This window comes from Antechinus flavipes, chromosome 3 (genome assembly GCF_016432865.1).
Source record: "Antechinus flavipes isolate AdamAnt ecotype Samford, QLD, Australia chromosome 3, AdamAnt_v2, whole genome shotgun sequence".
Taxonomy (NCBI): Eukaryota; Metazoa; Chordata; class Mammalia; order Dasyuromorphia; family Dasyuridae; genus Antechinus; species Antechinus flavipes.
Genome location: NC_067400.1, coordinates 411,136,627 through 411,152,847, shown reverse-complemented (window position 1 = coordinate 411,152,847; position 16,221 = coordinate 411,136,627). Strand labels below are relative to the sequence as shown.

At 32.6% G+C, this 16,221-nt stretch overlaps 1 protein-coding gene across 3 annotated transcripts in view; it reads right to left on the bottom strand.

Annotated features, from left to right (window-relative positions):
• The window catches only part of CCDC141 (coiled-coil domain containing 141), a 255,951-nt gene that overhangs the window by 25,999 nt on the left and 213,731 nt on the right, over positions 1 to 16,221 (bottom strand). For all 3 annotated transcript variants that reach the window (XM_051986120.1, XM_051986121.1, XM_051986119.1), the window contains 3 exons: positions 3,817 to 3,957; positions 3,175 to 3,369; positions 1,526 to 1,709 (listed from right to left, as the gene is read on the bottom strand). In XM_051986120.1, the coding sequence (XP_051842080.1) occupies positions 1,526 to 1,709; positions 3,175 to 3,369; positions 3,817 to 3,957 (520 nt within the window). The remainder of the gene's footprint in view (positions 1 to 1,525; positions 1,710 to 3,174; positions 3,370 to 3,816; positions 3,958 to 16,221) is intronic.

Genomic DNA, 16,221 nt, shown 5'->3' with positions numbered 1-16,221 from the left:
AATAGGGAGTAGGATTTCAAGCAGCTTTAAGCTTAGCTAGTATCCCCGCATGGATGGAGATACCATGGTCAATTCCACCACTTCCCTCAAAAAGAAGGGTTGTAAAAAGTGTTTCTCATTCAAGATGTCTTCCAAGTGACCTCTTCTTAGTCTCCCTCATTTTTATTTTATGTTACCTTTGTTCTTGTTTTATTTTTTATCTCTCTGAAGAATATGGAAAAACCGGAGCTGTAATGTAATCATGAGGAATCCATATATATTAACTTAAGGACATTGTGAAATACCATGGTTGCCCATTCCCAGATATTTGATTAAGTTCCAAAGGAAAATATCCCCTTGGCAGAAACTGTGTCATCAAATTTAGCATTCTGTGGCCACCTGGTGCTGTACCCACTCAAGATGGATTTTATTAGTCACGAATACTATCTCTTATAGGAATGATATGAGTATTCACAGAATATTTTTATTAGGTTCATTATCATCATACTATCCAAGCCCATATGATAGATTATGAGACAGGAGAAATGTTTAAAGGAGCTGTGGGAAATCAGAATTTCTCAGTTTCCTAAACAAGTACACATTATTATTGCATTTGAGACTGTGGTAAGGGGACAGCAGGAGAAAATTGTAGGCTATATTTATTATTCGAGAGAAAGAAAAAAGAGATTTTCTATTTGCCAAATGATGTGAGTAAGGGAATGCAGGGCAGCAATGGGAACTGGACCTGAGATTTCATTGGCAGAGTGAGTTGGTATTCACCTTCTCTGCATATAGGACTAGGGAGTATAATGTATGAAAAGTCTGACAGACATACTTTTTGGGTAATTACTAAAAATTTTATTAATTATGGGTCTATTGGCAATAATAATTGCTTTTATCAAGTTAAATGATTATGTAAAGTTTAATGACTTGCTTAAGGTTACACTGCTAGGATCTCTCACTTGAAGGACTGAACCCAGGTCTTTGTACCCAATCAACTCTCCACAACTGACACCTTGTTGCCTCTCACAGGAAAAGAGGCAAGAAGGTAATTTTCTTCTTTCCTCCACAATGAGTCCAAAACATCTCACAGATTCAAGAGCATAATTTTCCTCAATTTTCTGTTTAAAGAGAAAGAGGGTATGTTTTATTTATTTTCTTCATGATTTTATTTTTAAAGATACCTCAATTTCTTGGCTTCTCTTATTATTATTATTATTTTTTGCTACTCAAGGTAATTATTTTATTCTGCTTTTATTGATCTAGAGGTGAACAATGGAATGAGCTGAAGAGAAGGCAACTGGGGAAAATGGGATAAACAAAGAAGGAGGTTAAAGCTAGCATTTTCCCTCTTTTTTTTTTTTTTGGCAAGATTTCCTCTCTGATCCCCTCTATTTAGTTTTGGTAGATTTGGGGCTCATCTTGAGTCTTGAAGCAGTTTGATGAGGAGCCATGAGGACTTGAAGCATGTTCATTTTCTACAGGATTAAGCTCAATACAAATTCGTACAATAGCACATTACCAGAAGCCTTAAAAGAGCTCTCACCATATAAGCGTTTAGCCAGGTCAGTGATCTCCTGAATCCTCTCTTCTTGCTGAGGCATCGTAGGCATAATAAACTTATTAAACTGCTTATGAAGAATGTCTATGGCCTCCTTTGTCTTGCACTCCATGGAGTACTTCCCAACTCTAACAACTGTAGCACTGGCTTCGTCGCACCAAAATTGACACTAAGTTAATGAGAAAGAGCAAAGAGATTGAAAAGGAGCCATCTGTGTAAAGTTTATAATGGTAGCCATCGAAGGGCTTATTTTTCACTTTCAAGAATTCCCTTGCTCATTTGAGAGTATTTTCTAAATCATAATAAAGCAGATGGCAGAATGTGATCTTATTGCTTTATATTTGGATAACAAATAAAAAAGAATTATAGAAATATAGAATCTGATCTGGCTTTTTTTTTCCTTAGATTTTTCTGAATCTTCTCTTGAGGGAGAATTAATAACTAACAAGAGTAAACTTAAGTTACAATTAGCATCTAGTGCCTTTAAAAAGTCCCAAATGTCAATTCCAAAGAATAAAAAAAAACCCATCCAAATATACTCTACTGCCAATATAACATTTTAATGTGACCAAATAAAACCACTTGTAGGGATAGTATTTAACCCAAGAACAGAAGGAAGCTTTTTTAGGGAAGAGCACTTTGACCTATCACTCAGAAAAGATACCAGTCATATTTCCAGAGCCTAGAGGAGAATTGAAACTGTTTATCACTAAAAATAAATAACAATGATGAAAGGAATGTGTCTGACACAGGACAGAAGCCCTCTTGCAGAGGGAGAGATAAGAAAAGCCCAACTCTGTTAGGAGCTAGGCTTTAAATAAATGTCACATAGCAGCCACAAAATTGTCAACTTGTTCACATATAGAAGAATGATTAGCTTTAATGCAATGTCCAAGTGATGAATTCAACTATATTAAAGGCAACAAATGTGCGCACTATGCATTAGTCATAATAAATCTCTCATAGTGTGCACAGTGCTTTCCTAGCATATAGTTTCCTAGGAATGTAATATGAAAACATTTATTCATAATTTATTTTGCACATATACACATATATAAAAGTATATGTGTACTTATGTATATAAATGTATGTTTGCATGTATGTATATGGTATATAGTATAATGAAGAAGCAACTGGATTTGAAGTCTAGTAGACAGGGTCCAAGTCCCCCATTCCAACATTTATTAGTTAAGTGACTATCTAAGTCACTTGGTTAAAAATTACATGCAAAGTCCTATATCCTGGGTTCCATAAACTGACAAAAATCACAGAGCAATCTTCATTTCCCATAGAGAAACCTGTCTTATCACCATTGCTAAACACAAAAATATAATTCTTCCTACCAATATAGATATATTAACAAAAATTTGAATCCTTTCAAAGATTGAGAAATACATGCAAATTTTAGAGTATTTTAAAACTAAATTCCAAGATGATTATAACTATATCTAAGCCATTTGCTATCCCTTATGTTTCTACTATGTCTAAAAATTTGATTAGTGAAATAGAGAATTATTTGCTTTAATGTAAGTCTCCTAAATGTTATGAACAACTTCAAGTCAATTAGACCAGGTTGTCTCATTATTCTTTCTTAATTCTGAGCTGCAAAACCTTGTTCAGACTTGGTTTAATACCTCTTCCATCAACTCCTGAAGATGCTCAGTCAGATCCAAATTCTTCTTGTAATCTTCCACAACTCTGCCAAATTCATCTACTTGTTTCTTTAAGTCCTTTATTGATTCCAAGAGGACTGTTATTTTATTTTTTGGGAAATTTAATAAAGAATCAGATATTTTGTTCTCAAAATTTTCCATTTTTTTCTTTAGGGTCTGAGAAAAAGAAAAACTAATATTATACTTAAAGTTATGGTAATATAAAAACAAATCATTTCAATGTATAATAATAGAGGCATTTCTAAGAACAATCATATAGGAAAAAATGAGGCAATTCTTCACTGTTGTTTTTTAAAAATTCTAATTATCATATATCTGAATCTATGTTATACACACAAACATATATAAAGATTATTTATTCCTTCAAGTTAGCAGAATTTTTTTGCTTTTCTTTTTAAAGCATTAGATGCATGGTAATTAACCATAAATAATTCTTAGCCTAGGAGTTCAAGGGCATTGAAATCCGTAGGACTTACTGAAACCTTATCCATGTAAACCTCCTACAATGGACAAAACCAATAATGAAGTGGAATTTTAGATATGAAAAGTGAAAAAAACAACAACAGGGATACAATTATATAGTCCATGAAACTTAATACATACCTGCATTTTTTCAGCATAAACATCCACTTGTTGAATTTGATTTTTGAGGGTTTTCAAATTGCGAGCCTTTTCTGTTTTCTTGGAATAATTAAATTTCAAATTGTTAAATTTCTTTTTAATATCTTTGAATGATTCTCTATGCTGCAATTGGAGAAAGAGAAAATACATTTTAAATGACATTAATATCATGCTTTAATGCTTTATAATTTTAGTATATGAAAGTACTAATCAATCATATACTTAGACATAAAGCACTGCTCAATAGAAAATAGCTCTGCTCAAATGAATATATATGTATGTATGTTTGTGTGTGTATATATATGTGTGTAAATATATTTTTACAAATGTATGTTTGCATTGTACATTATATTTATGTATTGTGCAATATGTACATTCAAATATGCTTATGCATGTTTATATGTATACAATTACTATATATGAATGATATGCCAACAAACTATGGTCTCCAGGTCAAATCCAAATTGCTTCCTCTTTAGTATGGCTATAGCTAAGTAAATTGTTATTTTAAAATATATGACACTAATTAAATTAAAATTAATTAATTCAATAACTACTAAATATTATTTCAAAACAAAAATCACCCTTAGTTTTCCAGTCTGTTATGTGCCAACCCCTAGTCTAGACCTGCAATTTCATTTGTTGTAAGGAAACTTCCTCTACCAATGGAAATTTTCCATTTTCTGAAATTTTCAGACCTAGAGAGTTTTTTGAAGCACTGGATGACTCTATGACTTGCTAAGAATCACATGGAGAAGTAATATCAGAGGATCAGCTTGAAACTAGATCATCCTGATTCCAAAAGGAACCTGCTATCAATGACTCCACTCTAAAAATCAAAAACATGATGTAATAGTATGGAACAAAACTTCTATCTAATGGGTTTTAACTTTTTTGTTTGTGTCATGGACCCCTTTGATAACCTATGGTAAAGCCAATGGATCACTTTGGAGAATGTTTTTTAAAATCATAAAATAAAATATATAGGATTACAAAGGAAACCAAAAGCTTGTGAAAATGAAAGTGTAATTTATTTTTCCATTCAAATTCTTGGACTTTTTGAGATCTCTGGATCCCAGATAAAGAACTCTAGTTCCGATACTGACATTTCTCACACTTTACATTTTAAAAAAAATATTTTATGTATATCATCTTTTTGAGTTTCATAATAGGACTATGAACTAGGAAATTTTATATCAATGGAAACTTAGACTGGTTGTTCAAGAGATCCCATTCTATCCCATATACTCCAACATATTGCTTTCTCTGTGATCCCCACTCTTGCACTTATTTTCAGTCTCTCCCTCTCTAATAGCTTATTTCCAACTATCTATAAATAAGTCCATGTCTCCCCTATTCTAAAAAAAAGAACAAACAAAAAACACAACTCATCTGATCTTTCCATTCAGGCTAATTAATACATTATATTTTTCTGTCTTTTGTAGCTAAATTTCTCAAAAAGATTGCCTACAACAAAGCTTCTTAAACTGTAGGTAATGACTCCATATGGAGTCATATAACTGAATGTGGGGGTTGAGAAATTATGTTGATTGACTTATATACCTATTTTATATACATGTATACCTAGAGTCATATAAAAATTTCTCCAGGGCAAGGGGTCATGTATAGAAAAAATTTATGTGTTTCTACTTTCTCTTATTTTCTTTTTAATCTCTTATAATCTGGTTTCTGACTTTATCATTACATAGAAACCACTTTCTTGAAGTTACTCATGACCTCTTAGTTGCCAAATCCAATGGCCTTTTCTAAGTCCTCAATCTCCTTAATCTTTCTCCAACTTTTGACTCTGTGAAACTATCTTCTCTCTAGGTTTTGGGGATTTCACTCTCTAGGTTTTCTTCCTATGTATCTGACTCCTTATTCACTGTCTCCTTTGCTGGATCCTCCTCTAGATCATGCTTTTTAACCAAAGGTGTTCTTTGAGGTTCTTTCCTGGGAGCCCTTCTCTTCTATACTACTTCACTTGAAATTCTCATCAGCTCCCATCTTTCTGTTGATGATTCTTCAACCTACCAGCCTTGCCCCAATCTCTCTGCTCACTTCCAATTTTGCATCTCCAACTGCAGATGTCTAGTAGACATCTAAACTCAATATGTTCAAAAGAAAACTCATTATCTTTCCCCTAAACCCTCTCCCTTCCTACTTTGCCCATCTCCCAACCTTCAGTTTACTCAACAAACTCCACTAGCCTCCTATTGTCTCCAGAAGCAAGTACCAAATGTTTTGTTTGGCATTCAAAGTTCTTTATAACCTCATTCCCTCCTACCTTTCCAGTCTTCTAATATCTTATTCCTAACAGGTATTCTTCAGTAAAAATGTATCTATAGGATGTCAACCCCAACTTCTCTTAATTCCGTTACTTTCCTTCTTTAAAATATTTCCTATTTATTCTATATATTTGTGTGCATATTACCTCTCTATTAAATTGTAAATTTTTTGAAGGCAGGAAATGTCTTTTGCCACATTTTGTATATCCCATGCTTAATACAGTTCCTGGCACATAGTAGACACTAACTAAATCTTTAATGATTGAATTGTACACAGCTAGTAACTATAAAATGATAGGCTTTGAATCAGTTTATAAATAGCAGAAGGGAATAAAACCCCCAGTTGTCTGCTTCCACAGCTCCTTTGATTATCATATATTCCCAAATGAATTATTATTTTGTTACTAAATACTCTTCTAATGAATTTATAGCTAGGTCCTGATTAGTATGAATAATGAATCTTATGAAGTGGTCACAAAATTTTAAAATTTGTACTATATACTTCTATTAGACTGAACCCAATCACAATATTTTACATAACTATAACTTTAGAAAGTACAAATTTGAATATATATGATCATTTTCCACCCTAATTAGGACCTACCTTACTCTAAGTCCTTCCATTTTTACTGTTATTGTTCTTAAATTCAATGGTTTGAATAAGAGATATTACAAAAATAGTAGTGGTGAATTGAATTTTTTTAGATTAAGCATCTACTAAGAGATTTTAGATATCCTTTATAATTATATACATGTAGCCTAATTTTTATTCTTTTTCTTCTCTTGTCAAATCAGATCAGCTTTCACAAACATCCACTTTGTGCAAAATTCTCTTAAGTCACCTATATATCTCTGTATAAAGATGGTAAATGTCAAAACCATGACATAAATAGAATGGAAGAAAAAAATCAATAGGAACTTGCAAAGTATTTAATTCTTGCTCTGAACACATTAAATAATTATATTGCTCTTATATTTTCTGGAAGAGATTTGCTATTTGTAAATTATGAAACACAAAGTCTAAGAGAAATCACTGTTGCATCCAACTAAAACAGTTCTTTTGTGACAAATGAAAATATCTGACCATGGAATAAAAAGTCCTCCTTTTAATTCAATTGATCTATAGTTCTAAAGTAAACTATGTTAACCTGATAAGTATTGCCCTCAACCTCAAAATATCACCAACACAGAACTCACTGGAAACTTCTTACTTTTTGTGTTCTCCATCATCCCCTGAAATAGTGAGGAATCCAACAATAAGCAATACTTGCTGTTTCATGTGTTCATATGGAGGCAGTTATTTGAAAGTTTGGCCATATTATAGTAGATAATTCAATAAATATTTATTGAGTGTCTATTCCAAGACACTGTGAAATGTAAGCTGTTAATAGAAGCTGGGATAACATGCAAACCATTTCTCAATGACAGCAAACAAATAATTTCAAAGGAATAAAGACTGTTTACATGCCCAGTTTATAGTGTCATAATAACACCCTGGCTGCCCTACAAAGTATTTTATCAGAATGATTATTTAAAATTCTGCTATATTATGGGAACAAACATCTCAAGGGGTCAATTCAGTCAAGATATTTCTTGGACTTATCTTTAACACTTACAGAAATCATTGGCAAAGTGCCAGTTGATTTGAATAATTGGAACAATATCAGCATTGCCTCTGCTATTATCATGTAAGAGCTAGAATTCTTATCTAGATTTACCTATAAATGATTAATAGTTTTTTATGTTTTTATTAATTAGTATTTATTACTATATAGTATATAATACTATTAGATTAATAGTATTTATGATGCTAGTATAAAAATACGATTATTAGACAAGTTTTAAGTAATAACTAAAGCAAGGAGATAGAGAATATTAAACACCTACATTTACAACACATAATATTTAAATAACATACTTTGAATAAGAAAAACATATATGATCCCAAAAAAGAAAAAATACTTCTCAAAGTAAGAGCATCTAATTAATTATTGGTTCGAAAATTATCAAATTAAAAAATCCTATTATTGTCCCCTTAACATATTTATCAAAGAATCAATAAAGTTTTAAAATTCTGTCCCATCTGGGGATTAGGAAGGCATGTGAGTTAGATATAAAAAGGGGAGATGAATTCCATCATTGGATCAAAATATCAAGGCCTATATGCATTCATAACTGTGGCAGATGCCTTTATGGTCCCAAGGGACATAATTGACTTAGACTTATCTCTAGCTCCAGGCATCCCATCTATCATGCTTGAGAAAACAGAGAATACCCAAGATACACCCTTGAATCATTTGCATTATCCCAAAAGATCATTTAGTTTGATCTGATTTTTCTCCCTAGATAGATTAATCTCTTTCTTAGAATTCACCCAAATCCCCCAAATTAGAAATAAAATTTTGGTCAAATGTAAAGGTTGGGACCCTGTGTGATATTAAATTTGCTACATCTGTTCCTTCATACTAGAAAGAATAATTTATTTTTGAAAACAAGTTGATAAGGAACAAGTCTTAGACCTAATTCTTAAACTCCATATCGTGAAACTTGAAAATTCAAGTTCAAAAACTGAAATTAATTGTTGATAAAAGATGAGCAAGAGTTTATTTCAGTATACTTCACTTTATACCCTTGTGCCAAAGATGATTTATAAGGCAATGTGGGTATGCTGAAATGGAATCAGCTCATTTCTGACACATGAGATCTCTTGTCTAACATTTGCAGCTGCTGATACTTTTCCCTTTTGGCTTCACTGGGGAACCAATTCAAACTTAAAGCCATGTTCTTTTCCCAACCCACATTCAATACTACCATCATTCTAAGTAGAAGTTATAAAAAGCCACAGGGTCCTAGAGAAGACTTTGTATATACAACAAAAGACAAATCTCTTAGCCACTCCTAAAGTTCTCACTTACAAACTTCAACTTAAAAAATCTAGCAAACTCTTTCATCTCAGGTTCATTCTGCCTTCCCCTCCCCACTTCACAATCTCACTTCTGTTCTCTCATCTGACAGAAGTAGGTATCATTCTTGTTCATCCATGGTGTCATGATTCATGCAGCTGTTTCTAATTTTAGTCAGCCTGTCAGAGAATGTTCAGAGACATCAAAAGCCAACTGCTAAACTGAAGGCTATCAAAAGAGGCAACTGGTAAACCATTGCCTCAAGTAAGAATCACCGTATATTGGATTTACCAATAATAATAATAATAGCATCGTGGTGATTTGAAATGAAAATATAATTCATACATTAAAAAAAAACACTTTTGGAAACTTAGCTTTCTAAATGTTTGGTTTGTCTTGTTTGTTTCTCCCCTACCATTTTGGGGCTGATAGATAATAGACAGGAGTAAGTACTTCCACAGAAAATATTTGGGTCAGTTTTCATGTGGGAAAAAAAAAATCAAAATAGGGTTACCTCACTTAATATTTCTAGAATTCATGGTTGTATTGGTACAGGTAAATGTCCTGTTTATAGACCTTAGGATTACAGATTTGGAAGGGATCTCAATCCTTCCATTTAAAAAGGATGAAATTATAGTTGAAACAAAGTGAAATGATTTGCCAAGGGTTACACAACTAGTGAATGTCTGAGGTGAGATTTGAGTCCAGCCCCAGTGTTCTCTACTCGCCCAACCAGGTGTGTGCAGAGCTTCATCCTCCCTATCTTATCTCCCTTATCTTACTTTCATGAGAGGTTGTGGATATAACAAAAGCTTTTCATTTGGTGGCCATATTTTTCTTATGAGGAGAGGCAACATAGCATAACCTAATGAACATGAAGTACAGCACTATGAATTAGGAAAACCCAGTTTTGAATTTTGCTTCTGATTATTACTGTATTTTGTTGTTTAGTTTTGTTTGATTCTTTGTGATTTCATTTGGAGTTTTCTTGGCAAAGATAATGGAGTGGTTTGCCATTTCCTTCTCCAGCTCATTTTGCAGGTAAAGAAATTGAGGGAGAGTTAAATGACTTATTCAGGGTCACACAACTAGTAAGTGTCTAAGGTTCAATTTGAATTCAGGGCTTCCTGACTGTATATATGACCATACTTAAGTATAGTCATCTCTGTGTTCCTCAGTTTCTTCATCTGTAAAATGTGTGAAATGATACCTATAATCCCTATTCTTAAGATTTGCTTAAGTATTAAATGAGAAAATATGTAAAGAACTTTGGAAAATTGAAAGTATCACATAAATGTCACTTATTATTATCTTTCCAGATTTACTTGTTTTATAGAATGACAGATATATGATTCACTTATAGACCAAAGCCTGAAGACTTAATAGTTTCATAGATACTCTTGTAGCTAACACCAAGCAACCAAGGTCATTGCCATCCTACAATAAAGACTCAATAAGCTTTTAATGGAAGAAATGATTTTTATGAGGAGATAACTATTAAAAAATGGCAGTTCTGATTTTTAAATTGTAATACTTTTTCAAATAAATCAAAGAAAGTTATGAGATTCTGTGTGTATTGAAAACAAGTAAACTGAGAAACAATGAACAAAGATTTAAGCAAAGTTTATATTTCTTAGTTTGCCTGACCTGCCTGAAAGTAATCCTGGTATAAGAATCTTGCCATTTGTAGAAAGTGTGTTGTCATATTCCTTTTGTATAGGTGACAGAAATCATTTTTCAATAGAGAAAATGCACCCAAAAAGCCAAGTGTTATACTAAAATTGTCCCTGGACACCACAATAAAATCTCTATAATTTCTTGTCAGCGCCTCAGATCTTACCCCTTTTATAAGGTCTTTCTTCCTTTCTTATCTTTATCTTGCTGAAATGGGCTCCCCTTCAATGGGCTACTATTGTCTATGTCAAAATAAAGAAATGCCTTCTGATAAAATTACTCATTCTAGGACTAGGGCTTAAGGGAGTGTATTCATTCTATTGTGGTCCTAGGCTCATAGGTTTAGAATTGTAGGGACCTTTAGAAAACAGTGAGCCTATCCCTCTTGTTTTTCATGAAGATAATATTAGTACCTGATTCTTAGGGTTATTGTGAGGATCAAATGGTTTTGATATATATAAATAATTTTTAAACCTAAAGTGCTTTCAGAAAGTTAGCTATTATTATGTTTCTTTTAATCTTTTTTAATAACATATTATTATTTGAAACACCACAATTCTAAATCCAGTACCTTATTGATAATGCTGTCTTAGATAGAATTCTGTTTCATTAATTATAAACATTTTAAAAGAGAAAAATTAAGAAAATGGAAGTGCTGCTCAAAGTTCAGGTATCACAGAAAAAGATATTTCCTTCTTTCAGTTCCCTTTCTATTCCTGTCTGTCTATACCAAATTCAGGAACCTACTGTCTAAATCCTCAAATTATAGACCAGTCATAGCATCATAATATGTGGAGTAAAGGACATTGTATCAGTTCAGTAATTCTAAAGTGGGTTTTTGAACAGAAAAGACAGTAGCTTTGTTTTTGTTTTTGTTTTTGTTTTTACATCTTGGGGCAACAGTTGATCACAATTATTCAAACATTTTAGTCATTGAACAAGTTTTTTGATTGATTGGGGTTCACCCTGATCTGAGGGGCCAGAAAATAAACTTAGTTTCATTAAAATTGAATCTATCTGGATCTTTTGGAGAATAATTAATTTTGAAGAGTTATGCTTTCTGAAAAAGATGAATTCTTATTCCATTAAGCATCAAAAACAGTTTGTATTTTAATCATTTTCTTTAGATTTCTTTTGAAAGAAATCTTTTTTAAATGTATCACCTACCTCTTGGGTTATTTAGCAGAATATGCTCTCAATAATTTAAGCTGTTCTCAATGATTAGCACTGTCAAGATGCATACTCATCACTGGATTGGGCTCATTTGTACTTTCACTAACTGGTACCAAGCTACTGTTCATTTTTAGTCCTTATACAGTGTAAGATTTTTTTCTCTATAAAGATACTATACCAATGCCTGAGAATGACTCTGAAATAATTCTGTCGTCTCAAGAGGTATGTAAAGCTTAGGCAGGTCTTAACCAGATACAAATGTTTTGAATAAAGACTGAATAGTGATTGTTTGTCTTGTTATCTGAAGAGCAGCATAGCTAATGCATTTTTCCCCTTTCTTGTCACAGAAAAAGATATAGTATTTAATTAGCTAGCACTAATATAATACTTTAAGGACCGCAAAGCATTTTATAAATATTATTTTATCCTCATAACAACTTGGCGGGGGAGGGGGGCGCTATTATGATGGTCATTTTACAGATGAGGAAATAGAGACAAACAGTTGAAGAGAGAAGTCAGGGACACACATGTAATAAATTTTAAAGGCTGGAGTTTAGGGATTGCTAAAAAAAAAAAAATCATCAAATTTGCTTGAATTATGTATACAATAATTACAAGTAGGCCCTGCATGAATAGCCTGAGAAACTCCTCTATACATAAATTTCATGTGTAGCACATGGGCATAGGCATTATGGTATACATTTTAAGTTTACTCTAAAGACTTTCAAAAATGTATTTATTCCTTGGTACTCATCTATGTTCTAGATAGAAGAGCATCATATAGGTAATATATTTTTATTATGGAACAATTTAAAAGTGTTTAAAACTATTTTTCCAGGATAATTATTTTTTAATATATATGTCATTGACCTATTCCTTCTCTCTCTCTCTTTGAGGTATAGAGAGATGTGATAGTAATTTTCTAAGTCATAGTGTACAACTGTAGTTAAAAAGCCCACTTTTTTACTTATATTTAATGAGACTTACTTATCGGTTTGATTATTGTTGTTATTCTGCCCAGAAAAGGCAGCACATCATAATTCCATAAATACAGCATTTAAAATCCCTTAAACAATTTATTCTCCCATAACCCAATGTGGTCTCCCTTTGTGGTCACTGTTATTTCCATCATGTGTGACTCTTTGTGACCCCATTTGGAGTTTTCTTGGCAAAAATCCATAAGTATTTTCTCCAGTTCACTTTATAGATTAGGAATTAAGGCAAATAGGGTTAAATGACTTGCTAACAATCTTATAGTGTCTGAAACAGGATTTGAACTTGGGCCCTGTTGCCTTCCAGGACTGATTCTCTATTCAGTGAGCCATCTAGACACCTATGATGTCCCTTTAGCAGAGTTAAGTCCATCTAATTAATACTGTGTAAACTGATTTTGACACAGTCTGACCAGTTTTTTCTATCATTGACAGTTGAAGTAACTGAATATACTATGCTATGGAGTGATGACAGGCAAAATATGAAACTGCATTGAGAAGATGAGTGATTTATATACTAAAGAAAGCAACAAAGACCATACAGACAAGATCCAACTCAATTCTACTTTCCAGATTGATGCTGAGAGAAGAGCATCCCAAGGACTCTGATTAGCCCACTGACAAGTATGTTTGTAGTCTATTAGTATTCATGTAAACATCATTTGTGAAGGATTTGTAACACTGGCAGCCAAGCAACATATAACATATATCATTTCTATTAAGTTCTGGATCTGACTTAATAAAATGGTAGGCTGCTGTTTGCCAGGAACCTAATATTATTGTTTTATGTAGGACTCTGTCCTCTGTAAACAATAATAAAAATTAATTCTACTTAGTCTTTCAAGTGCTCCAGATATAACAGTAATAATAATGTCTGTATGCCAAATACTATCATTTATTGCACTGTGGAAATCAGTTGTTTCTTATTATTTTGAGTTCTGCAATAGAAAACATAAGTATTTATTATTTAAACTAAGGAGCACTGGAAATATACCTTACAATTACTTTTCCATTAAGCTTGAATTAATTGTGAAAGCCCAAGGAGCTAGTACTATTTTGTATAGCACCTACATATGTTTATAATGATAATCAAATCTACCTTATTTTATTGCATTTTTTACTTCGACTTCCTCTTTCTGTTAATAATATAACACCAGAGCTCACAGGGACAATGTTCTCCAATTTCACTCTGGCCTCTCCCATTTTTGCATTTTAAGCAGTCTGCATGTACACCTTTGCCTGGAATTTGCTCCTTCTTCATCCCAGCTTCTTGAAATTCTGTCTTCAATCATGAGCCTAGATGCCACTTTTTCCCTAAAGCCTCTCTTGAGATACTCCTTCCTCGAGGCAAAAATGATCTCTAACACATATAATTTTCCTAATACATTTTGCCCTTACTGATCTCACCTTATTATCTTACTGATTTGTGCATGTATCATTTCCCACATCCAATCAGGTTGTTCCCTGAATTCAGGGATTATACTGCTGTTGTTCTTTATCTTGGATACTCAGCATCTAGCAGGCTGGTACTCGGTCCTGTTTTGTTGATTCATACTATCTGTGATATCATTGGTTGAGGAAGCATCTAAGATGTATATAAACTTCATCTAAGTTCATAATTTACTTCACTGATACATATCAGAAACTGCCTTCTATTAATGTCTTTTTTTTTTTTTGGTTAGTAAAAATACAGATATATTAATGTACTGCTGGTAAAGGTATAAATAGTACAACCATTCTGGAAAATACTTTGGAAACTATGCCTAAAAAAGCTGTTAATTTTTTTTTTTTTTTGCAAAGAAAATTCTTTTTAAAAAAATTTTATATATAACTTTTTATTGACAGAACCCGTGCCAGGGTAATTTTTTTTACAACATTATCCCTTGCACTCGCTTCTGTTCCGATTTTTCCCCTTCCTCCCTCCACTCCCTCCCCTAGATGGCAAGCAGTCCTATATATGTTAAATATGTTGCAGTATATCCTAGATACAATATATGTTTGCATAACCGATCTGTTAATGTCTTAAGGAATTGTCCAGGACACTGAAAGGTTGCAAGTTACCTGAGCTCCCTTAGCTTGTAGGTATCATAGGTTTTCCTGATTCTGAAGCTAGCTCTATTAATAAACACTTAATGGAATTTTCATCCACTATATGTTCTTAGGACATCTTCGTTCTGACTTTATTTGTACTCTCTGTCCCCTGCTGGATTATCTTTCTTTTAAACCTTTTAAAACCAAGATAATGTCACTTCCTCCAAAAAGCATTTTCCATTTTCCTCAACTTAGATGGCATTTCTCTTATTCTAAATTTTCTCAAAACTTATATAATAATTCACAATTACATAGGACTTTGCAAAGCATTTTTCTATCAATAACCCTATGGATTAAATAATGAAAATATCCTTATTTTTATAAGAAAAACCTGCATCTTACCAAGATAAGTCAACCTCATACCTAGTAAATAGTGAAACTGATATTTGAAAATTCAGATCTTCTGTGTTGGCCACTCTGTCCACAAAACCCTGCTTCTTCCTCAAGTGTAGTCTATACTATAGCAATATGAATTTGCTTATAATTTGTATTACAATTATCTTTATTTCAAATTATTATCCATCTCCACCTATTATTAGAGGGCTTGGACTAGAACCTGTACATATCATTTTTAATTTTAGAGTATTTTATAAGATGCATAGAAGAAGGGCTTAATAAATGCCTGCTTGATTTATAAGTTATTACAGTGGAAAGTATAGTGGAAAGAGCATTTCTTTGAATGTTAGGAGATATAGGTTTAAATTCTGGCTTCCCCTTTGACTAGTATTGTGACTTTGTAGTAGCTGTGTGACATCTTTAAGCCTTAATTTCTTTACATATTTAATAATATTATGGGACAAGATGATATCTAAGGTTTCCTGCAGCTTTAAATTTCTATGCTTCTATGATAGTTTTCTCCACTGATTAAACTAAGCTAGGACTGCTGTTTCCATTTAAAAATGAAGGAACAAATGATAATAAATTTGTAAATTTTCTTTTGAATGACAATAAAACAACAATGTTCAATAAATCTGCTACTCACCCACAATGCATAGGCTTCTATATACAAATAAAAGAGTTTTCTCTACCAATCTACCTGACTATATCATTCAATGCTAGAGATAACATGGAAACTGATACTAGGATCTCTCCCTATCTCTTTTTTCAGGTCTCTAGTCTAGGAATACATAGGAAAACTCTCTGACTAAATTACAGAATCAGTTGTGGACTATTCTTTGGTACAAGGTTAGTCATCCCTGATATCACATGGCTGACCAATTCAGAAACACTTTTATGATTCCCAGAACCTACATTTGTAGCTCTGTT